Raw genomic sequence first — 25,766 nt, forward strand, 5'->3', positions numbered from 1 at the left:
TCTCTTTTCCCCCCTTCATCCCCCTCCTCCTTCGCTGCTGCATCCCCAGTCCCCGGGCGGGGTTGCTAAGGAAACGGCCGCTTGGCAACGCGCGCGAGCCCGGGGGCCAGCGGCCGCCGCTGCGCCCCGCGCTGCTGCTGCTGCTGCTGCTGCTGCTGCTGCGATTGCAGCCGCCCGCCGCCGCTCGCCCTGCCTCCGCCGCCGCCGCGCCTCCTCCCGCACTCGCCGGCGCGCTCGCCTCCTCGCTAGATGGTGTGCGAGCCGCCCGAGAATTAGACTCACTCCGGACTCGGCCGAACGCAACCGAGAGGAGGTGTAGTGTGGTGCCAGGGGGTGGGAGGGGAGGGAGGGAGGGAAAGCGAAGAGAAGGAGGAGGGGAGGCAAAAAAAGAGAGAAACAACAGCCAACAACTAGAGGGGAAAGGAAAAAAAAAAAGAAAGAAAAGAAACCCACCCACCCATCCACTCCCTCAACCCCCCCACAAAATAAGAAAAAAAAAAAGAAATAAGAAAAAAAAAAAAAGAAAAAAATCCTGTGGCGCGCCGCCTGGTTCCCGGGAAGACTCGCCAGCACCAGGGGGTGGGGGAGTGCGAGCTGAAAGCTGCTGGAGAGTGAGCAGCCCTAGCAGGGATGGACATGATGCTGTTGGTGCAGGGTGCTTGTTGCTCGAACCAGTGGCTGGCGGCGGTGCTCCTCAGCCTGTGCTGCCTGCTACCCTCCTGCCTCCCGGCTGGACAGAGTGTGGACTTCCCTTGGGCGGCCGTGGACAACATGATGGTCAGAAAAGGGGACACGGCGGTGCTTAGGTAGGATGAACAGCGTGCTTTTCGTACTTGTCTCAGTCTTTCTTTCTGTCTCTCTTTCCACCCTTCTTGCCTGTTTTTCCCTCCCCAACCCCGAGTAATAATGCTGGTGGTGATCACATCAAAGAACCACATCGCAAGAAATACAGGTGCTGATTCTGCCCGGAGCCTGGCCCCAGGACGCTGGGGCAGGTAGGAAGCTGGACGCGTGATGCTAAAGCACCTTGCGGGAACGCCAAGTGGCCCGGGGATGAGTGAAGTGTGAGGTTTAGGAGGGGCAGGTGCCACTTTGAAACTCAATTCACAAGGTCTCGGTTTTACTGTCATGGGGTACTCGTGGAGAGTCTGACAAGTTTATCAGGTTGGTTTCTTTTACTCTAGCCTAAGTGACTTTTTCAAACTGCTGCCTCCCTGCTCCCATTTATTTTCCCTTTCATTCTCTTGGACACTTAGGCTCAATTTCTCCCTCCTCAGCTTGCTTTCTTTCCGCTAACCGTTTTCTAACCCTTCCCTCTTTTCTCCCTCCTCATTTTCTTTTCCCATTTTTTCCACCTCCTTCCTACTTTCCTTTTCCTCTGTTGCCTCTTTTCTTCCTTTTTCTGTGTTCCCTCGATTCTTTCCTCCCTTCTCTCTTTTCTCCTCCTGTGTATCTTCACGACTCTATTTTCTGATCATATGTAGCCCCCTTTCCTCTACTCTTCACCTTTCCCCATTCCTTCTTTTTCTCCCTTATTAATGTTTCTGTTCTGTGGTCTTGCCTCCCCTTTTTGACTCACATTCCTCATCCTTCTCCCCATATCCCTTCCCATCATCGTCACATAAACATGCACGTTCCCTCTGAACCTTTCCAGTACCATTTTCTCACACTCACAAATGTCTTTCCCTTAAACACACTCACATACTCTCTATTTCACATCCTCACACACACTGGCCCTTCCTTGCTCTAACAGCCACTTTCATATTCACATTCTCTTTCACTGTTTAAAAGGCACACACTCCTTGACTGTTCGACACACTGTCACTCTCACACATGTGTACACATGGTCCCTCTCTCTGTGTTTCTCTCTCTCTTTCTGTTTCTCTCTCCCTTCTAACTCCTTGCCTTCCTCCCTCTTCCATCTTCAGTTTTACTTCTTTTTCTCGCTCTCCTTTCTTCCCTTCTTTTCCCTAAGCTTGAGCACTGAAATGTTTTGTCATTAGTGAACATCCACAGACTGATTTTACCCCAAAGCAACCCTGCAGAGTGAGCTCCTGGAAACAGTTTTTTTCTCTTGTGAAAATATGAATTGATGATCAGCAGTGCTTAGATCTAAACAAGGCTAAACACTCTTATTCCTTCATTTCTCATCACCCTACCTTCTCCCCCTGACACCCCCAGCTGACGTACACTTCAATTCTCTCTGAAAGGTCTTCTTTCTCTCCACTGGGTGGTAGTTGGCTTGTCAGTGTGGATGCACAAAATCAGTATACACGGCATGTCTGAGGTGAAAGAGAGTAGGATACGTTTCTGTTTGAATTGTGCAACATATAATGATCTGGGATCTGGGTGTGGTATATGTTTTACACCTTCTGAAACATGCTCATGAGTCCTAATTTCTGCGGAATACTATTATAATTTCTGATATACCCTATAACTAATATGCTTTTATAATATATGTTATCTTTGCTGCTGTAAATACAAGATGCCACGGAATGTATACAAAAGTAACAAATAATTTGTTATAACTAATAAAATACCTTTTCATTGCGGATAAAAGCTATGAACTCTATGCCAGGTGTAAATAAAACACACATTTTTTGTTTTTTATATTAAGTTTGTTTTGGAAGTTTGAACAACAGTGGTAAGAATGAAACACTGCCTTCAGAGGCTGCAAACATATATCCTGGGAGCTGCAATCTGTGTGTTTGTGGCAGCACACTGCTTATTTGTAATGAACATTAACATTTTCAACCTAAAGGATTTGATAGACTACTTGCCTTCTGATGACATATCTTGGCATTTTGTTTCTAATGAATCTAATATATGCTATGGCTAATTGAAATAGCTGGAACCACGTTCCGCTTCTAGGAGACCTATGTTTAGTGCACCCATCACTTACAATAGGGAAGCTTCTCTAACTAGTGGGGGCAATATCTTTCTAGTGTTGTTGCTTTGGTGCAGTCCTTGTTTACTTGTGTACATTGTACCACATCCACTTGTAGGCTATATCCTGAGTTTTGTACTATCTTAATTAGAGAACTTTTGACTTTTAAACTTTTTAAAAATAACAGATCCGTCTCTTCTAAGTGATTTTTTTTTACCAATTACAGTGTTTATTTTTTTAGTAAGCAGAATAATTTTTGTCATACACAACAGAAATCTGATCTGCATTACTTTTTACCCAAAGTAGTTTGGATAGTAGTGATTCTGTAACTCTCTAGGGAGTATCCCACTTCTCACCTTTCTACATTGCCCAGAGGTTTTAAAACCATTTAACATATGCATTTATAGGAAATTCTCTATTAAAAAACCTTAAATTGTATGAGTTGTTTTTCTTTACTTTTCTTCTGCATCTGGCATTTGCTCTGTTCATAGACCACTCCAGACAGAGCTTAAGAGCTAATTGAGTATGTAAGTCAGGTGCCATATCTCTTATCAAAAGTAATGTCATAGGTATAGTTTGTGGTTTTACATTGGAGACTTAGAATTATACTTGATGTTATCCTCCAGTTCATTAAGAAACAAAACAAAATTCACCCTCCAGTATACACCCCCTCACATCAAAGTACAAAAATCCGGTGCTCAAGAGAATACTTTACTGAATTACATGATATCATTTATTAAGCTTTACCCAATATGCTCTATTTTTAGTGTAACACGTTCCTCAAAAGTGTCTCTAATAAAAAGCAAATAGTGGTATAACAGTTATCAAATAACTTTAAGAGCTAAAGGCCTGAAAGTGCAAAAGTGTCAGTCAGTGACTCTGTTGCTTGTGGTTACATTAATGAAACTGAAGTTTAAAGGTCAAATGATACATTTCTATCTTCTAAATGCCAGAATGCCTGTTTTAGAGAAAAAAATCAAGAAAAACAAAACTTTCCTTAAGTGGTATTATGATATAAAAGGGGAATCGCTCTGTGATCTACTAACTCTGTCTATCAGTTTATAAATCATCTTCTCTGTTTAGTTTAAATAGTGGATATATAATGAAATTCCATTTCATAATTGCAGCATTCTTATCATTTGAATTTTGTCTTTAAAATTAGTGAAGCAACATACTAAATGTCAAAATTTCCTTTATTTCTAATAATGTTATTCACTGATAAATCTCTGAAGGATTCACTTGAGCTATTTGGACCTTCTTGATAATGTATTTAAAGATACATCTATTCAGTATAGAGCCTTTGGTACCTCCTTTACTTAAACTTTGGATTTCAGTAAATGCGTGCATGTCTTAGAGTGCATTGTAATTTGCTACAAACACAAATTAATACTTACATTCATTTTTTAAATATTAACTTCAATTGCTACACATTTTTTATTTTATGTATTTTATGCCTAAAAAATTTGTTAATCTGCATATGGAGAGATTAACTTTTTCTCCAGTCTCTAAATTGCATTTTGTAGTACACGGAAGATAGGAGTTAATGTTTCGTGGGTGACATAGCAAAGAACAGAAGATGCTGGAACCACATTAGTCACATTTCAGGACCCTCTGTTTCTAGACCTGGAGGATCAAGGGGAACGTAATAATGTTCTAGATCAATACGTAAATTTCAGATGACTTTTAAAATATAGTTTTGCAGTCACTTTAATATGAATCAGTTGCTTTATTCGTGCCTTCTTAACAAACACACTTATGTTAACATGTCCAAAATGTTTAATATTCTTTGGAAACAATACAAGGAACATCCTCATTTATATCCTCACAGTGCCTAAACATTTTTTTTAAACACATGTCATTTTCAAGCTAATTCTTTCAATCTGTTTCAACTTCAGCTCTTCTGTATGAATTTTGTACATTTTAAGCTGCCTTCCCGATATGAATTCAAAATATCCTATTCTCTGCTTGTCATGCTTTAATCAAAGAAAGGAAGAGAGATTCTTTTCTTAAATGTGATATCTTCTTTTACCTTAGTAAAGTTGAACACAGTGCTGTCATTTAATACTGTAGGTTTGAATGGAAGTTATATGAGATCCCAATATGATATTGTAATATGAAGGACAGTTTTTGCTTACAGCAGAGAACATAGAGCACATTTGCACAGAAGATATTTTTGTTGGAAGCCACAAAACTTTTACAAGTAGATTTGTAAGTGGATATGATGAGTATATATCACTTCTCAGAACTATTTGTCCAATACATTTGCCTTTTGATTAGACTACATTAATTAGTTTTGGTTTGAAATGCTTGCTATTGTAAATAAGAAAGTGAAGAATTTATTTATGAGAGTACAGAATTACCTCTATTAGGGGAAATCAATTGTGCTATACTTTTGGTATATCATTGTGTTGTCTGACATTGACTGTTGAGTCATTCCTATGCATTGATGCATTACATATTTCAAGTACACTGTTTAACTATGTAGACATTTTCAATTTAGAACATTAAGGCATTATTTAAAGACCTATACGCCTATTAAGTAGTGCTGTACAAATATTTTTAAAATTCTAAAGGTTTTTTTCCCTTTAAAAAAAGGGGGGGATAGATTATCTTACTGAGTCATTTTGGAAAAATGTGTTCTAGAATACAGAATAAAATGCTACCCTTTTACCTGTAGTGATTTGCAAAGCTGTGCAATTAGCATGATACATTGCTTGGTATATTAATACGCAATCATTTGTTATATTAAGGGACAATGCAGTATTTAAAATTTTTTCTAGATAAATTTATTTTGCTTAGTCTTTTTAGTTTATAAGAATTAATAAACCATGTGATTGTATAAATCTCTGAACACATTCATGTTAATGAATTACTTATTTTAAATAGATTGGCTTTGAAATTACACAGCTCCATGAAATAAGTTAACTTTACAATATCTTACCTCTGAAGAGCTTAGAGGAATATGCATATCTTGTTTGTGACATTTCTGGAGCCGATTGGCCAGTCCAGCCTTCGTCCTTCTGCTACCCTATGCTGTTGGAGACAGATGGTAGACCTAATCCCTGAAACAACGTTTCCTGGTCAGCCACTGTCATCTGTCTTCAGGTTGTGCGGTTGGCCAATGGGGAGTTGGGGAAGAGGAGAGGACATGAGGACTGAGACTCCACTCTTCGTTGCTCCTCCTTCATTGCTGTGGGCAGTGTCCAGCAGTGTCCCTGTCTCCCAGCGGAACCTCTTTCTTCCATCCTCCACTGGGTACCTGGGTCTTGGGCTTCTGTTTACACTCTCATCCCTTCGTTCTTCTATCTTAGAGTAGTAGTGGCTTCCTACTATTCTAACTCCTGGGTTGTCTTACCATTACCTATGTGGCTTCTCAGCTTTTGGAAACACTTTGTAATCAATTTCTTTCATTAAATCCCTCTGTTTTAAATAACCTGAATGTTTTAAGTTTTGCTGGTAGAACCCTGATTGATATATAGTAAAAGGTAGTAGCTTCAATTATTTTAATTATATTTGATTAAATGACTACTTTGCCCATGGCATGATAAAGGTTGCTTATTAGCACTAGATATATGAGTTGTTTAGGGAGACATGATAGAACTTAAGCCGTAATGACATTGGGGCATATTACAAAGGAGAGAGATTTTCCTATACCCAGATTATGGGGAGAATACTAAGACAAATGTATAAATACTTAATTAAATATACATTGATTAATAATACTTGAGTAAATATTATGGGAATATATTATGTGGGAACATAAGGAAGTTGATGAATATATTGACAAGATTCAACAACTCTCTCTCTCTCTCTCTCCCTCTCTCTTTTGTTGAGCAAAAGAGGAGGGCTAAACTCTGTTAGATATGAGATCAAAATGCTGAGATAATTCCTACAGAGTTGCCTATTTAAATCAATAGGAATTAAAGGCTTTTCTTTTATGTAACTTAATACTTGATGAACTAATAAAAATTTCCAGTTTCTTATAAAGTATATGGTCACAAAAATTCACATGATTCTAGTATTTGGCCACTGTAGAAATTAGTCTCAAGCCATTTGACTCTTTTGATTAGAAATTAAATCACTTTTCTATCATATCCTATTCAAATTAAGACATAAATTAAGACATTATAGACATCATGTAACTTACATAGAAGAGTTAAGAGAAGCTTCATTAATAAGGTCTTTTAAAAATCTTTCATTTTAACTGACTATTAGATCATGTAACAACTTCCCCTCTAATTTCTTCAAAATACTTTCTGAAAGGCACTTTTGTAGGAATTTGGTTGCAATATGAAAGAAGCACTCATCATAAAGTCCTTCCTTTGATATTCTTCTCCATACTTTTGTAAGAAAAATGTTAATTTAAAACCATCATTGATGAACTGACACTCTCTCTAAGATGCTTAAGAGAGGATTTTTGAATTGGGAGGTAACTTGGACTTAATGATCTCTGCCATGCCATCCATTTTAAGATTTTGCTGATCCATTATAGATTGACACTTCCTATGTATTCCAGAATTTATTGCTATTTATTTTTTCCTAGGAGAATCATACTACCTGCCTTTTGGCTTTTGTAGAGGAAATTTTAAATTGGGGCACATGCTTTTTTGTCAGGAATTTTATGGATTCAAATTCACCAATGGAAAAAAAGAACTTATCATACTACTAGAGAGTAAAATTTAGTATTTCCCAAATGGTCATAGTCATTATCGAACTGGATTTTAATTAGTCTTTTGTATCTAAAAAATATAGTATGATTTGCAAGATATTGAAAAAAAATTACTAATAGAAAATTTGTTTGATATTTTTTTAAGATTTATTTTTTGTTCTTTACTAATTTTAATATACAAAACAGCTGGGTGTATAAGTGCTATGACTCTTGTTCATCTATTCCGAGGGCCTTAACACAGAATTGTACATATATCAGGCTAACATCTACTATTTTTTAAATTACTGAATCCATGGAAGAATAAGTGAAGGGATAAATGAATTGTTCTTTAGTTTATCAATTGTTTCACATATTAATGATTGCGTTATATTTAATACTATGGCAGATCTACATGTTTATAGTGATTACGCACTTTTTCTTGAATTCATCTATCAAGAGTCTCTGCCTTAAGTAATTCCTGCAGAAGTCCTAGTGGGTTAAAATACATACATTGGAGGGGCGCCTGGGTGGCTCAGTTAGTTAAGCATCTGGCTGCGGCTTAGGTCATGATTTCATGGTTTATGGGCCCGAGTCCCACATGGGGCTCTGTGCTGACAGCTAGCTCAGAGCCTACAGCCTGCTTCAGATTCTGTATCTCCCTCTCTCTCTGACCCTCCCCTGCTCACGCTGTCTTTGTCTCTCAAAAATAAATAAAACACATAAAAAGAAATTTTAAAAAAGGTACTCAAATCGGAATCATTCAGTACCTTTTAATTGCATGACACTATCTACTAGTGGGTCTCGAAGTAATGTACTGGATACTGAAGGTATTTTTTAAATTAAATATACCAAATAGAGTAGAAGGCATTATATGTAATAAAGATAAGTCTTGTTTGATAAAACTTTAGTGTGTGTGTGTGTGTGTGTATGCACGCACATGCTGTGTCAAGATTTTAGATGTATTTCTTACTGAGGGCTTCAGCAGGGAGAGTTTGAGACACAGTGGTATGGTTATGTGATTTTGAACTGTAGTTATAATTTTAAGAAGATCCAAGATTTTAAATTATATAGGAAGGCTTTTGCCATTAGCAATTATAATCATCAGGTAAGAGGGACAGTTCAAAGTAGCAAAATGTCTGTTGTGATCTCCTAATATTTTTGTCTGTTTCTACCTCAACCCATGGAACCTCTTTTTCCTTACTCCTAAGGTTTCAATTAAACCAAATCAATAAAGATACAGAGGAAGAGAGAACTAGCTGATAACTCTCAATTATGAAAAGTAGCTATATGCCCCAAACCAGAGCAGCACTTTTGTATCATTCCAACCGTCTCCCAAAGGCAGGTCAACAGTACTTTATAAACCACAGGGTATTGATACTAGCTGATAGAATTTTAATGTGGTCATATGGCTTTCATTTATAATGTTGAAGAGGTTATCTATTAGCATAGTGGTTTCTAAGCCATATCAAGTTCTGAATCCTGACAGAAGACCTTTGATGCTCTTAAGCATCCAGCTGGCATGGGAATTGGTATTTTAATCACTTTCTCTAGGAAAAGGGGAATATAGGAAAGGAGGAATTTGGCAGTGTTGCCAGCATTAAGTGTTGCTCTTTTGAACAGTAGCCAGTGCATTATACTTTCCAGATAGCTGGTAATTTGTTCAATTTAAGGAAAATGTTTATAATTCTTTTTGGTCCAGAACTAAGTTGTTCTTTAGTGAATTTCACTAAGTTGTTTGGACATAGGTCCAGTGCCCATGATCATGCTACATGATAGGGTTTCTTTAAAGCTATTGTCATAAAGTACTGAAAGGTTTTGGATGATTTAAAAGGGCCATGGGAAAAATGTGTTCTGTTGTCTTCAGAAACTCCTTTCCTTTCATTCAGCTAAATTAAATTTAGAGATATTAAGAGGATTTAAGGGACATTGTGAACATAAGACCAGTAATAGGAAGACAAGATTATTGTTTGTATATTCTTTGTAGTAACATTATATACTATTGTATTGGGATATTAAATGAATAAATCAAAGGAATCATAACGTTTTCCTAATCATACTGATAAAATATTTCTTATAGGAGAACACATTTAGATATATTTGATTTGTAAGTAACCTGTTTTCATTAATGTCTTGGTAATTGATCAGCAGAACTGATGGCATCTCTATTGCTTAACATCTTGCTTGACACATTATTAGTGCTCCAAATCTGAATGGTGACTGAAGGACTTGAAGGAGAGGAGTAAGGGGCAAGGGAGGAAGGGGGGATGGAAGGAAAGTGTGTTATGCTATATGAGTGACTTCTGAACAATTACCTAAAACGTTATGTCACTGGGATGACATAAAATTAAGCCCACAATCCGTACTATCTTATAATAAAAATAAATTCATAATAAAATACTATGTTGTAATGAAAAGAATATATTATAGTAAAGTAATCCCCATACAATGGATAAATTTTGTTTTATATAATTCATCAAATAATTGGAATAATCCTAAACCTACACCCTTCCCATTGTGAAGTGATGTATATTATACAAAGTGAAGTTCTAAAATCATATTTTACACTCAGATATATGTCTTCCTTCCAAGTTACTAGTCCATTGATATTTATTTTAGAAAATATCTAGTAACTCCATACCTTAGCCTGCAGTAGGGTCAGAGGCTATTTTTTTTGAAAACGTCCACAACAGGAAATAATATATAAATCTTTGAATAATTGCTCTTCTGTCTTATTGAGCATATGTCACTGTTCGATATTTTTTTGTTCATACATCATTAATGTGGAATAATAGATATAAAAAGTTACTTTTGCTTATGCACAGAGTATATCTCCTTTGGTATTGTTTAGTTGCATTGAAACCTGTCATGGTTCGAGGTGTCCAGAATGAAAGTGATGAGAATTTGAGTTCCTACTTTTCTACTTACTGCCTACATGACCTTGATCAAATAAATGGCTTACCCTCACTTAGTATGTCCTTAACAGAACTACATGACTTATATGAGATAATATATGTAAAAGGCTACCTCAGAACCTACCACATAGTAAGCACTAAATTTATATTAGCTAACAATTTTATGTTGCTTTTCTTCTACTCTTAATCTGAAATTTGTTGTTACTATTTACTTATTGACATGGGTATATATTTCCCCATTTAAGTCATTGCTTCAATTATTTGTAAATCGATGGTACAGTATTTGATGAACATATATTTTTGCTGTGATTTTATTAAAATTACATTTGTTGAACCCCAGAGTGTCAGATAGTGAGCTGTGATTGAACAACAAAACCACAAGGGAGACTGAGGTAGAGACTCACAGGTCCTGGAGGAAGCACATGGCGTCCTGCCAGGGGCCACATGGGAAATCCAGGCAGAGAGATCAGCCTGAACTGGAGCACATGCCTTTATGAGGGTTGATGGGTGGAGTGTTTTGAGGTCTTGGTTCAGACCAATTCTAACCAAAAAACAGTAGAGTTTTATCTACTCTAGGGGAAGGTACACAAGGGGAGGCAGGAGAGAATATTGCTCACAAAGACTCCTTGGGGAAGTGGTATCAGGAACTTGGATTTGCTTAATGACTCTTCTGGAGATTTGCAAGTGAAGGGGCTAGTGTCAGTCCATTGAAGGCCCGGCCTGCTGCTTGGCAGCAATAGCATGAGATAGTTTAGCTAAACTCTTGACATTTTGCATTTTAAATACTCTGTTTGATGGACATGCTTGTGTTTTTGTTATTGAACCTGATAAGCAAATGCAATAACTCCAGGAACTATACATATTATGCTCAACAGACTGATGGTGATTTGACTCACTTAACAGAAAAGTAAGAGGTCGCTGTAATTGGGTGGTCACATGAAACATTGAGAACAGAGGAAGAAATGAAAAGAGAGAAGAGAAGAAATAAGAGGGGTTAGGAAGTACGATGTGATGGCAGTGGAATAGAGGGTGAAGATTAACATTTGTGACAGTTTAGGAGAGAAGAGGTGATAACTGGTGACAACATTGGAATAGTCGATAAGAGGGTGAGAATAAAAAAGAAGCCAAATGTGTGTTCTGGATGGGGTAGCAAATAATTATTCAGTATTAGATATGCCCTATGGTTCTTTAGGGCAACTGCATATTATGCGGAAGGCAGTGCAGTTCAGAAGTAGTCTGTATGGGCAAGAACTTTCCATGTATATTGCCATTTTATCCATAGACAGTAAATTTAGAAGCTCAGAAAATATGAATGCTTGCTTTTATTTTGCATATTTGCCAAATGCATGGCAGAGTGATTTAGGTTCATAATCATGACAAAGCCATCATCATCATGACTCAGATTTCAACAGTCACTGTGTACCTACTATATATGACACTCTTTCACAACAATATGCAGTAACTTATTGCTTTCCCAGTTTTATAGTCAAGTAAATTCAGGCTTAGAAAAATAAGTTAATCTGTATCAGGTAAAACGGGTGGTAGCTGAGCTGGAATTTAAAACTAGTCCTTTTATCCGAAGTCCCATGGCTTGGCTACTATCTTGTATCTCTTACTAAGAAAGAGAGGAAAGCAATGAATAAATTTACTGTTTATTCATATATTATACACTTATTAAGCACCAGATGCATTTTACTTAATGATTGGCCAACAATGATAAAAATCAAGGTATGTTATATGTTTGAGGAAAAATGAGACATTATTTTAAATGAGATTAAATATATACATATGTTACGTAGTTAAGTATTTACTAGATTGGAAAATAGTGAATTCTTAAAATTATAAATATTCTGAAATAAAATCTCTCATAGATAATGATTTCATCCCTGATGATAAGTTACTGATAATTCAAGAGAAAAAAGTGAATGGGTTTTGAATACGTTTATTGTTAGGCTTCTCTTGGTTACTTTGTTGAATTGTTATAAAAGCCTACAATTTTTCTACTTCAGAGGTGGAGAAACAAACTCATAGAAGATGAATAACTTTCTGAACTTTAATATAGGTAGCAAATGGCATACCCATAGCATGGTACTAGGTTTGTGTGTCTCCACGGTCCATCCTCATTGTTTTTTAGAAAAGTCATAACATTTCTTGGAGCATTTTATATACTCTAGTCCCTAGCAGAAGGGAAAAGCAGTAGTTGCTTGCTATGGTATTCTGAGTTCCCAATTAAGTCATTTGAATACTAATTCTGGCATAACTCTCAACAGATGAACCAAGTTGATTTCAAACTCTCCTTTGAAAAGGGCTAGGCAGCCTCAGGTGCACCATTATTTCCCAAGATAGATGGGAAGATCAAAAAAATTCAAAGACCTATAAGAGATGCTTCTATTCCAATTTCATTAAACATGTCAATGTTCTTGAGTCTTAAGTTTAACTGTAGGCAATGAATAAAAAGAAACATACTGAAGTTAGATAGGTTGTCTTTTCTGTTAGCTGGTAGGAGCGTATATGGTTTATAGCCTAATTGAGTGAGAACTTGTTTTTTTTTTTTTGAAATCTGATTGTATGTAACTTAAGCATCTTCTTTAATGTGTTTACACATTCACCTTCCAAAGGTTTTACATGTGCACCCAAGAGGAGAGTTTCATGTTGACTTGTTTTTTGTCTATCCAAACTTTCTCAAAATAAAGTCCTATTTTGTCTCATATAATTCAAGAATATTTTCAATCCCTCTAGCACCATTCTAACTCTTTTCTGTATTCCAAATTCCCACACTTTTCAATTTTACAGTGTTTATTCTATCAATTTTATATTATGGCATACTGTTATATGTTTGACTCTGCAAAAGAATGTAACAGCTTCTGTCTTACACAATACTCATTTACTTATATTATTGCAAATCCTTCACAGAGCTCTCCATATTGCTTTTCATATAGAATATATTTATTAATATACTGTCAGTGATTATTTTTCTTTCTTTCAGGAATTTGTTTTGTATTTTTTCCACTAATCATATAGTTTTTCCATAGGGAACATGTTTTTTCAGATAGTCATTCGCCTATTTTTCAGCATATATTTATTGAGTCCCCATCAGATGCCAGATACTTTTCCTAAGTTTGAGATACCATCATGATAAGAGATAAGGATCCTTGCGTTGAATTTACATTGTAGTTCAGCCTGTATCCTTAAAAAGTGTTGTGTAGTATAAAGCACTTATGTTTGACTTTCTATTCCACCACTTATTAGCTCTGAGATTAAGAGTTTCTGAGATTCTATTTTCTTGTCTGCAGACCCCTGTGCTTACTATAAACCCTAGTAATAATGCCAGTGAATACTGGTAAATACAGTGAATACTATAAATCCTAGTAATAATGTCAGTGAATACTGCCCAAAGCCGTATTCTACACATAGTTGGTGCTCAATATCAATGTCTTTTTTCCCCCCTTCCTCACTCTTCCTTTAATACAGCTGTAACTTATGGCCAGGACTATCTAGTTGGAGGAATCGTTGTATGTTATATTGTGCTTCCTGCATTCTCTTTGTTCCCTAATAACTTCTAAGGCTCACCTAGTTTTAATACAAGGCATTTCTCTGATACTTCAAAAAGTAGGTTTAACCTGAATGTATGATGAACATCTCATACATCTTGTTTGTTTCTTTGACTCATTTTTTTTTTCATCTGAGATGTTTTGCCTCTTTCATCCTGTGCTCTCTTTTGAACACCTTTGTACATTTATTTCTCCCTAAATTTGTCATTTTTTGACATTTTGAATGTCCATGAAGATTATATTTTCTTCTTCACAATTTCTTCTATTGGCATCAAAACCTTTTTGTCATCATTATGTGTTTTTCCTAAAATCCTATACTTCTCTCAGTATACTTTCATTATTATCATTCTTGTGCAGATTGGTGATATATGTAAGGAACACTTCATAATTACCTGGTCCTCTGATTAATAATTTGGATTTCTTCAGCAAATGATTCTTTATTGAATAGCACTTCTGTACTTTTGCCATTTCCTTTTCTGAATTATCCTAAGCCTCCTACCCCTAATGGAATGGAAGACACTTCTCCCTAATATTAACAATTGATGAGCTTATTTTCTGACTTTTCCTGGAGTTTTCTAAAAATTCTCTTCATAAGTGACGTACATAATCGGTTGGTGTCTGGCAGGCAATATCTAGATCTTTCTGTATCACCTAGTTTCAAGTAGCATACAGTTGTATAATGTTTATATGGGGAAATCACTGAAAGGCAAATTCTTGTTAATTTCCTTCATTTACATTAAAATCGATTCACTTTTTTCCTCCTATACAGGAATATGGTGCTTTTTCAAATTCATCATAAACTTTTCAGTATCCTCATGTCCCCCCCATTTCTAGCTACTCTAGAAGTGTATTTAGGTTAGGCCCTTAAAAAATAGTGTCATGTTTCTTTGAATCATTACATAAAACTGAATCAGGAAACTATTTAAGTTTAGTTTTCTATAAAATGAGTTAATAATACTATCTAAACTATAGGTCATGATAACTAGCTGACATAAGATTTGTAGGCTCCATAGCATCATGCTTGGTACAAAATAAATAAACCATAAATGAATGGTTGCTATTAGGATTTTTATAAATATCATTAACAATAATAAAACATCATTAATAATTTAGGGGATTAGCAGACAGCAGAAAAAAATCAAGATCCTCTGGAAATGTGCTCAATGCTCCAGCATGCTTTGCAGACCTACTTCATGAATTATCCTTTATTTCAGAGAAGACTTCTTGCTGTTGCCTCCTCATGTGGGGCTTTCTTTTTCTTATCAATTGATTTTCCAAAATGGATTTTCAGTAATTCCTGAGTCTATTCATTTTTTAATCTTAATGCTAATTTTTTCATGGAAGCTTCATTAGTTGCTCAGAATGAAAACATTGAAAGCAAAAATTTAAACACATGGATATATATGTGTGTGTGTGTGTGTGTGTGTGTGTGTGTGCGCGCTACAAATTTATTTATCCAAATATATGTATATATGTATTTATCTGCACTTCATGACTTTGTAAGCCCAGTTACCTTGCACTAATGCTGTATTTTATAAAATGTGTTTGGTGAACATAAGCAGTTCTTTCCTTGAATTTTAGTTATTTACGCACATGTTTTATGAGATATGTCTACACTGCTATAGGCCTTGTGAAGGCACAATTTTTAGCTTAATAGTCTTTGTATCCCTTGTATAGGCTTGGTGAATAGAAAAATGTTTATGGGAATCAGTAAATGAATCTAAAAAAATTAGCCTCACAATAGAGTCCTTGCATGTTTGGTTTGGGAGCTACATATATATGAAATACATGTATATTTTTAATTTGTTAATTTATTTTAGTTTGCTGTTAATTAACATTTTTATACAAGTCTCACTTGGAGTACACATTAAGGTGAACATATATCTTCAGCTCCATTTCTTAGGGTTCATTTTAGTGTTTATCAATCACTTATCAGAAATTTTGTGAGGTAGGGGGACATGTTTGCCCTGTAAATATCACCTCCATACTTCCAGGAAATGTTAATATCAATAAGATTGTAATGATGCAATAACATGGATGGGAAACATAATCTTCAACAAAGATCATCTTAGAAATTATGCAATGTGTTACTTTTTTAAATGTAATGCTACTTAAAAATCAGATTTGGGGGGGACTTTCTTGGTATTTGATTAAATAAAATCATTTGAATTCTAAACTAACTGTGCTTTAGTGCTTTTCCTTAAAAAATATTTTTTGAGTGGAGGCTCATAAAATAAGATATCACAAGTGGGGAAGAAGAATGAAGCGCCAGTCTGTTGGGACCAAATACATGTCAGAGTGGGAGAATTGTGAAGAACATTGTGTCATGATAATGATGATAATGCCTATGATTTCTATAGCCTGATATTAAATAGTTTTTAAGTTCATAAAATTAGGAAGGAAGCTCATTGGAGGTTTTCTAAATATCTTATAAGTTTCCAATGAGTATATTTAATATTACATGCCTTAGAGATTGAAAAAACAGACTCTTAGTTTGGCTTTAGTGGTAAAGAACTTTGGTTTCTGATGTCTGCAGTGTATATTACCAGACATTCATTAGTTTATTTGATAGTTTTATATTTCCTTGAACCACTCTTAACCACTGCTTTGTTATTCCTAGTAAATTAGAGACAAACATTAGGATAAAAATTAATTCCTAATAGTTAAATTAAGTTGGGGCATTCATATCTCAGTTATTTTCCTTAGAAAAAATTCAAAAGAGGAATTTTGATATATTTTAAGATTAAATGGAAATATTGAAGCTAATTGCTTTCAGTACCAAAAAGCTAATTAAAATGAAAGGCTAACAAAAATTATCTTCTTCTTTTTAACAATTATTTATTTTTGAAGGGGAGGGGGAGAGAGAGAAAAAGAGAGAGAGAGAGAGAGAGAGAGAAAACAAGGGGAGGGGGGTAGAGAGAGAGGGAGACAGAATCCAAAGCCGGCTCTAGGCTCTGAGCTGTCAGCACAGAGCCTGACACGGGGCTCAAACCCATGAACATGGAGATCATGACATGAGCCAAAGTCAGATGCTTAACTGACTGAGACACCCAGGAGCTCCAAAAACTATCTTTTTTTTTTTTAAATAATGTTTATTTTTGAGAGAGAGTGAGCGAGCAAGAGAGAGAATCTGAAGCAGTCTCCAGGCTATGAGCTATTGGCACAGAACCTGATGTGGAGCTTGAACTCACGGACCGTGAGATCATGACCCGAGTTGAAGTCAGACATTTAGCCAACTGGGCCACACAGGTGCCCCACCAAAAACTATCTTCTTAATAGAAGAGTCAACTTACTATCTTTTTAAAATTATTCTCTTTTGGTATAAATATGTAGGTTGATAGACAAACAGGCAAATAGCTATTGTCAGTCAAGCATAATTAAAACAAAATGATTATCCAAGAGTTTAGACTTAATTTAGTGTGGAGAGAAAATTTGACACGTAGACACATAAAGTATACATAAACGGATAGCAATTGTGTAGTTATATAATTTCTGATTAAGAAAAAAATATGTATATTATTGAACTATTTTATGAAGAAATGAAAATTGTGTATTTGTAATTTACTTGGTACAGTACTTTATATAATGAGTTATAAATTTATTGTATTAACAAAAGTACTTTCAAAACAGACAAATATGTTAAATAAGTTCTTGCCAATCTTCCATCTATTGAAAAATTAGACTTTGGTACATTGTTTTCAAATTTTTCTTTGTGTTCATAAGAGTTTCCTAAGAAGAAATAAAATACTGGTATTTTAAATGGTGATTATTTCAGTACCAAAAAGATCTGTATATTAGTAAACATTTTATGGGTGTTAGGGACTGTATTTAATGTCATTAAAAAGAATTGATCTGGGGCTGGGTGGCTCAGTCGGTTAAGCCTCCGACTTCAGCTCAGGTCAGATCTCACATTCGTGGGTTCGAGCCCCGCGTCGGGCTCTGTTCTGACAGCTAGCTCAGAGCCTGGAGCCTGCTTCCGGTTCTGTGTCTCCTTCCCTCTCTGACCCCCTCCCCCTCTCATGCTCTATCTCTCTCTGTATCAAAAATAAATAAAACTTAAAAAAAATAGACCTATGTAAATATAAAAATATAATTTTTCCAAATATTTAAATAATTTAAATTTTTAAATGTTACTATAAAACTGTCCTCCATATATTATTATACTTTGAAAACAGTAAAATATACTGTAAGATGATAGATACTAGAATACAAAAATGATATAATTGCCCAAAATATATTTAATCAGTAATATCTATTTTTCTGTATTTAAAAGCCTTTAATATACAGTCTCTGGCTACGTAGTAATAGACTATAATTTCAATAAAGTAAAAATCAAGATATGATTATGTCTTATAAAGTTTAAAATAAAATTTAAATGTATTCATTTTATACTTGAAAATAATAATTGCATTTTGAAATTTATTGTTTATATGTTATCTTACTTAAAATCACAGCTTCCTTATGAGGGAAGCAGGACCAGTGTTAAAATTACAGTTTTACAAAGGGATAAGTACAGATTTAGATGTTTAAAGACTTCTTGGTTATGAATAGTTACAGTTTTTTAAACTGAAACTCAGTTTTACTTCTTGCTCAATACATTTTTTCTTCATATTATTGATTATATGAACTATGCAGTGTTACAGATTTTTTTCATGATGGTTCCAGAACATTTCATTTGGCCTCCTAATTGAATATACCTATCTTGACTAGTGATATATCTAATTTTATTTTGTGCTCCATTTCTTTTTTTATCATATTTTACCTTATTCCACAAAATAAGTGTATGTTGAGTAAATAATGGAAACATCTAAGAAGAAATAAAATCTCACATGAAGAAAATAAAGAATACTAGAGAGAGGGGTGCCTGGGTGTCTCAGTTGGTTAAGCGTCTGACTTCAGCTCAGGTCATGATCTCATGGTTCTGTGGGTTCAAGCCCTGTGTCAGGTGCTGCTCTGACTGCTCAGAGCTTGGAGCCTGTTTCAGATTCTGTTTCTCCCTCTTTCTCTGCCCCTCCCCACTCATGCTTTCTCTGTCTCAAAAAAAAAAAAAAATATATATATATATATATAAAATACTGGAGAGAAAATTGCTTAATATTTTCCCACTATTTTACTATTGCCATTGCCTTTTTTTCATTGTTTTTTTTTCTTTTTGCTTTCATACTGTCTTCCTTCCACTCTGTACCCCAAGAGAAGAAGGTATTAGGAGATGATTAATATCTATTAATGCCAGTTCTTCAGCTAATTGCACAATGGGGCATTATGTTACAGTCTTCTTAAACTGGGGGATAGGAGCTCAGAGGCAGAAAATTCTTTGTAGAAAGAAGTGCCTTCATAGCATTGTTCAAGAGAGAACAACTCCAAGTAAAGAGAACTTGCAACTCTACAGCGTTTGTTTTCTGTGTTTTGTTTTGTTTTCACTAGATACATGCATCCTAAGTTATTTATTTATTTATTTTTATTTTTCCATAATATTTTATTGTCAAATTGTTTTCCATCCTATGTTTTTAAGAAGTGTATTATTTTAGGTTGTTTTTATTAAGCATATATTTAACTTTAACAACAGATTTTCCTTTCCCTTTTAATTCAAAAACAAAGCCAAACTACTTATATGTAAAAAACATGGGACATTCCTTTTGGAGAAATAAAACATCCACTTTGAACAAATCATTTCTAATAATAAGATAAGAGACAACTGTGATCAGTTTTGATCAGAATTTCCCCACGTGGTGTCATGGGGAAAGGTAATATATGCAGTGCTAATACAAAAGAAGTTCTTTTAGTTGACCTGTATTTGATCAACAATTTTTGTTTCCTCTAAAAATTTCAAACTGGTGCCCACAATCATGCCGTAAACTTCTCTTTAATGTGTATGTGAACATTTCTTTCTGTCAGTTGAATTCTGAGATTAGTAGAATCAGTTAAAATGTATGTCATAAAAAAGTTTGTTTCTACAAACACAATGTTAAATGCTTTGAAAATACAGGCATTTATTGAAAATAATTACGTTTAACTAGATGTGGGTGGAGTAACTGTAAAACATTTGTAAGAAAATAATTAAAATTCAGATGCATTCTACATTGAGACTGCTTCACAAGTATCTGTAAATTCTAACAGTTTGAAGAACCAGAAACGGAAAGTCTGATCATCTTTTTAAAAAATTTTTTTAATGTTCATTTATTTTTGCAACAGAGAGAGACAGAATGAGGGCAGAGAGACAGGGAGACACAGAATCAGAAGAAGGCTCCAGGCTCTGAGCTGTCAGCACAGAGCCTGACGTGCGACTTGAACTCATGGACTTGTAGAGATCATGACCTGAGCCGAAGTTAGACGCTTAACTGACTGAGGCACCCAGGTGCCCCGAAAGTCTGATCCTCTTAATTGGAGCATTATGTGGTGCAAGACATAGTGTGGCATTTTATTTGTCATTTTTGTTAACAAAATAAATTTACTCAGTTTTTTAAGACTGAACTATGAATACACATTTTTAAGTGAAAACAAAATATTTTGGGTATATATATATATGATAAATATGATCAACATGATCTTAATCTAATTTTATAAGATTTTCCTAAATATTATGCTCTGAAGAAAAATTTTAGAATGTTAATATCTTCAAATAATGTGCCCCTAGCTGTGAAATGAAGCACATACATTTACTCCATATTCTTGGAGAGGGATTAAAATGACATTTTTTACGATATTTATAAAAAATAGAAGAAACTATATGCCTCTTGCTCTTTGGGGAGAAGTGATGATCATGATTTTTTATTGATACAACTAATACTTCCTTGACACTCAGTATATGACAGCATCATTCTAGGGTCCTGGGATTCATTAAGACCAAAAAAAAAAAAAAATCCTGTCCTCAAGGGTTTTATAATCTGACATGTAAATCAACTGACAGGAAAATAACTAGAGAAGAAAACAGCAATACTAATAAGGAGGAAAGTAAAGGACACTTAGTATTCTTCTAGGATGTTCAACCTGGATGTTTCCTCAGGCTATTTAAAAAAAAAAAAAAAGTAAATGTTTCCCCTTAAGGAGAACTTTCAGTGCTACCAGGATTTAAGGGAGTTCATAATCTCATCTCCCAAATCTTCACCATCTTGTTCTTTACAGAACCCATTATTTTCAGATATAGTATTACCTTTGTTTTCCTCAACTTTCTTATAGGTTAGCGAAATAGTATTTTAACATCTGTCTTGACATTCAGGTCTCAGTTTAAAAGATACCTTTTAGGAGCTTGCCCTGTGACCCAGTCTGGGGTAGACCTGGTCAAACACGACTGACTTTTGACATGACATGCCTATTCCCCCGATGTGATATGCTTTATCATATGTTGTGTTCATTGTCTGTTTTCTTCTACTTTTATGTAAGAGTGCAGACCTTGCATGCTTTCGGCGAAGCTTTAGCTCCAGGGCTGAAGTCAGTTGCTGCTCAGTTAGGTTTTATCAACAGTAAAAACTAAGTTTCAGAAACAAGATTTTTTTTAACAGCAAGTTTCTCACCATTTAATGTCACAGTGTTAACTGTTAATATGACCAAATATGTAGTTATACCACAACTGTTTTATCTTGGATATTTTTTTTCTGAGAAGTATCTTTTCAGATCATTGTTCTGCATAGCAGAGTTTGGAAAACGTACACATACATTAGAAGGCTTTTGTGCAATTATATTATTGTAAATGGGTCAAATCAAGAATATTTTTAATGTGTCATTCTAGGTGCTAAAATTAAAATACTTGTCTCCAAGTTGGTTATTAACTTACATGTCAACAAATACAAATTTGTAAAATACTAATGAAAAAAGTTATATATTTCGATAGCCATTTATTTAGGTTCATAATTTTTAGAGTTCCTTGTTTACTTTTAACATTACTGTAAGAATTTTTTTCTCCCTTAAGTAAAAACTCTCAAATGGTATTTTAACAACATGCTTATTTGTGACCCTTTTAAAATACATCTCAGTCTATAAAACAAACATCATAATCTTGTAACTATATATGAAATCTTTCAGAAAGAATATGTTGACATGGTTAAATATTTCTTATTTAACCTTGTGCTTAAAATGTATTACTTTTAAATCTACCAGAATTGTTTTAATTATATTTTGCTTCAATATTTTAAAAAATAATATTTCACCTTATTAGAAAGGAATGTATTCACCCAATCTGCATGTAAATGTCAGCTTTTAAGAACATTGACTGCTTTATTGTTTGATAAAATACTGAATCAAGTGTGGCGATCTGTTGAATTCCAACTGGGTTTCCTCTAAAATATTTTCCAGTTTGAGCAGCTATTTAAGAATATTTTATCCGCAGTGTGTTTCACCGGGACAAGTTAGTTTGAGGAGTACTTGACAGGGTAACAAAGGATCCTTGCAGTGTATAATGTCATCCTTAGAATCACTTTGCTTTGTTTTGAATCACAACTTTGCCACTAATTGGGAACAGGACAACTTGCTTACTCCCTGTGTCTGTTCCCTGATCTGTAAAGTTGGGATAATAATAGTGCATATTTTATAGAGTTGTTCTGAGGATTAATTTATATAAAACTTGTGAGTTACTTAAAACTGTGCCTGGCTCACAGTGAATACTTATTAGTGAATATTAGTAAATTATTACATGCTGTTTGTTGATATAGTTCATATGATTTCATGGGCAAGAAGAAAGTTTGTTTTCAGATATACTCTTCATACCTATTAGACTTACCAATAGATAATCAAATCTTGGTTTTAAATGAAACCAAGGGATGATGAATGTTTTTATACTGAATAAACACCCTTTGGGGAAAGTATTATTTTTAAGTCCTCAGATTTCAAAATAGGAGCAATGTTGATTCTTTTACTTCCTAGCTGTTGTGCGTTCAGGCAGCTTACTTAACCTCTCAAAGCCATGGTTTTGCTGCCTATATAAAGGGGATGAATCTCTGCTTCATAGAGTTGCTACGGGCATCGAAGATGGAAATGTACATGAAACACTATGTTGCCAGATATACTATGCAATTGTTAGCTTTTTGTTATTACTATTATTATTGTTGTGTTAACTTTATTGCATAGCTAATTATTTCAGAAAATCACTTGAAATGAAAAAATCTACAAAAATCTCATGATAAAAATCAGAATTACTGAGAACTGAGTCATAAGAGCAATAAAACAGGTGAGTGATAACAATAGGTAAATTTTGCCTGCATTGCAATTTTGCCTAAGACAAAACTACATACAAGAACAGTTTTATTTGTCTCTCATCATTGTCAGTGAACATTTATTAGGCTCACCCATGTTCATGCTCTTGTAAGGGTCCATTAAATAGACATGGCACTTACCCTTGAGGAAGATAAAATGAAATGTATTCCTTCTATGTATAAACTAACTTCCTATGTGCTAGGTTTGATTTTGGAAAACTGTACTGTTGTTGTGGAATATAATAAAAAAATTCTCTTGTTAGAGATGAGATAAAAACTCTCCATCTGGTTTTGAGAAGTAGTCTTTAAATACTAAAGTCCACTACTATAATTTGGGTGATGTCTTCATGAGCCATAAAACATGAGTTTAGTTACTACATGGTATCAGGATTTGATTGTGTACAGGAAAAAGACGTTGTGAGGAACAAATAATAAATATATGTCAATGTATTAAAGGAGAAGAGAGAAATAGCAGTATGGAGAGGGGCTTCAGGTGCTATCTAGACTCAAACGCTCTTTATCTGCATCATCTGCTAACTATTTCTTTAGGAAGCTAGCTGTTTCCCTTTATATCCTCATTTCCTAGCACAATGCCTTAATTAAATTTATCGTGTTGAAATGAAAAGACTTTCTATGCATGGCCCCTTGTTTTTAAATTGGTTTTCTTTTTTTTTTTTAAGTTTACTTATTTATTTTGAGAGACAGAGTAAGCACAGGAGCAGGGGAGGAGCAGAGAGAGGGAAAGAGAGAGAATCCAAAGCAGGCTTTGCCCTGACATGGCACTCACAAACCGTGAAATCATGATCTGAGCCAAAATCAAGAGTCAGACGTTTTCACCGGCTGATCCCAGACACCCTACACGCAATTTTCTAATGCTGATCTCATATACATGGTAAATGCTGACATATTCACACTGCAAACTTTGACTTGATTAGGATTAGTCATAAAGCCATTTATTTGTCCTATTTATTTGAACTGTGGTTCAGATTACATGATACATGCAGGAAAACCAAAACAAATAAAAATATATGATAATAAGAAGCTCAGAATCAAGCAGAAAAAACACTATCATACTTTATACTGAGATACACTTTTTAGGGAACTTCGATTATTTACTTTTTCTTGTAGTCCTCAGAAAGTCTCAATGAGGAGAGAATTGTAAAAGAGAGAAAATAACCAAGGTCATGTAGCTATTTAGAAAACGACCTAAGTGAGATATTCTGGCTGCTAATCTATGGTTCTCATGAAACTAAAAAAGTGATAGGTGAATTTTAGTGCATAAAAATATGTCATTGCTTTTAGAAATTAAAATATTATTTTGTACTTATAGGCTATTTTCTCAGTACTCATTACACTTTTAAAATTTTTTTTAAATTGAGTTGTAAAATAAAAACCTACATTCTATTTTTTGCATCATGTTTATTACAAACATATTACTAAATTATATAATAATTTAGTAAAATATACCCTATGGGCTTCATGGTAATAGCTAATTTTATTTCATAAGTGCCTAGTATATATATGTATAACAAATCTATCTTTTGAGGTCATACTTACTCTTGATAATTTTAATGAAACCAGAGGACCTGGGGTTGGGGGTGAGCAAATGTTCAAACACACACAGATGGTCAGTACATACTTTTAAGAGCCCATTCTAGAGTTTCTCAATTTTGACACTACTGATATTGTGAGGAAGTTAATCCTTTGTTGTGGGGGATGTCCTGTGCTTTGAGGATTTTTAGCAATATCTTTGGCCTCTATCCATTTGATACCAGTAGCACCCAAACCCCTGATTTATGACAACCAAAAAGGTCTCCATGTATTGTCAAATGTCTCCTGGCAGGCAAAATTACCTTTAGTCAAGAATAGAGAGCCCAGAACTGGGCCCACAAATGTATGGCCAATTAAATTTTGACAAAGCAGGAAAGAGTATCCAATGGAAAAAAGACTGCCTCTTTAGCAGGTGGTGCTGGGAGAACTGGACAGCAACATGCAGAAGAATGAAAGTAGACCACTTTCTTACACCATACACAAAAATTAACTCAAAATAGCTGAAGGACCTCAATGTGAGACAGGAAACCTTCAAAATCCTCAAGGAGAAAGTAGGAAACAACCTCCTTGACCTCAACCGCAGCAATTTCTTACTCGACACATCCCCAAAGGCAAGGGAAATGAAAGCAAAACTGAACTCTTGGGACCTCATCAAGATAAAAAGCTTCTGCACTGCAAAGGAAACAATCAAGAAAACTAATAGGCAACCGACAGAATGGGAAAAGATAGATGCAAATGCCATATCAGATAAAGGGCTAGTATCCAAAATCTACAAGTAACTCCCCAAACTCCACACCCAAAAAACAAATAACCCAGTGAAGAAATGGGCAGAAGACATAAACAGACACTTCTCCAAAGAGGACATCCAGATGGCCAACAGGCACATGAAATGATGCTCAACATCACTCATCATCAGGGAAACACAAATCAAAACCACACTGAGATACCACCTCACGCCAGTCAGCGTGGCTAAAATGAACAAATCAATAGACTATAGATGCTGATGAGGGTGTGGAGAGACGGGCACCCTCC

General features: G+C 35.0%; 1 protein-coding gene across 3 annotated transcripts in view; it reads left to right on the top strand.

Moving 5' to 3' along the window:
• The first annotated feature begins 462 nt into the window (after nt 1-462).
• Nucleotides 463-25,766, top strand: part of NEGR1 (neuronal growth regulator 1) — an 837,537-nt gene continuing 812,233 nt past the window's right edge. For all 3 annotated transcript variants that reach the window (XM_029948828.1, XM_029948830.1, XM_029948829.1), the window contains exon 1: nt 463-806. In XM_029948828.1, the coding sequence (XP_029804688.1) occupies nt 631-806 (176 nt within the window). In that variant the 5' untranslated portion in view covers nt 463-630. The remainder of the gene's footprint in view (nt 807-25,766) is intronic.

The sequence above is a fragment of the Suricata suricatta genome, chromosome 8 (genome assembly GCF_006229205.1).
Source record: "Suricata suricatta isolate VVHF042 chromosome 8, meerkat_22Aug2017_6uvM2_HiC, whole genome shotgun sequence".
NCBI classification, from domain to species: Eukaryota; Metazoa; Chordata; class Mammalia; order Carnivora; family Herpestidae; genus Suricata; species Suricata suricatta.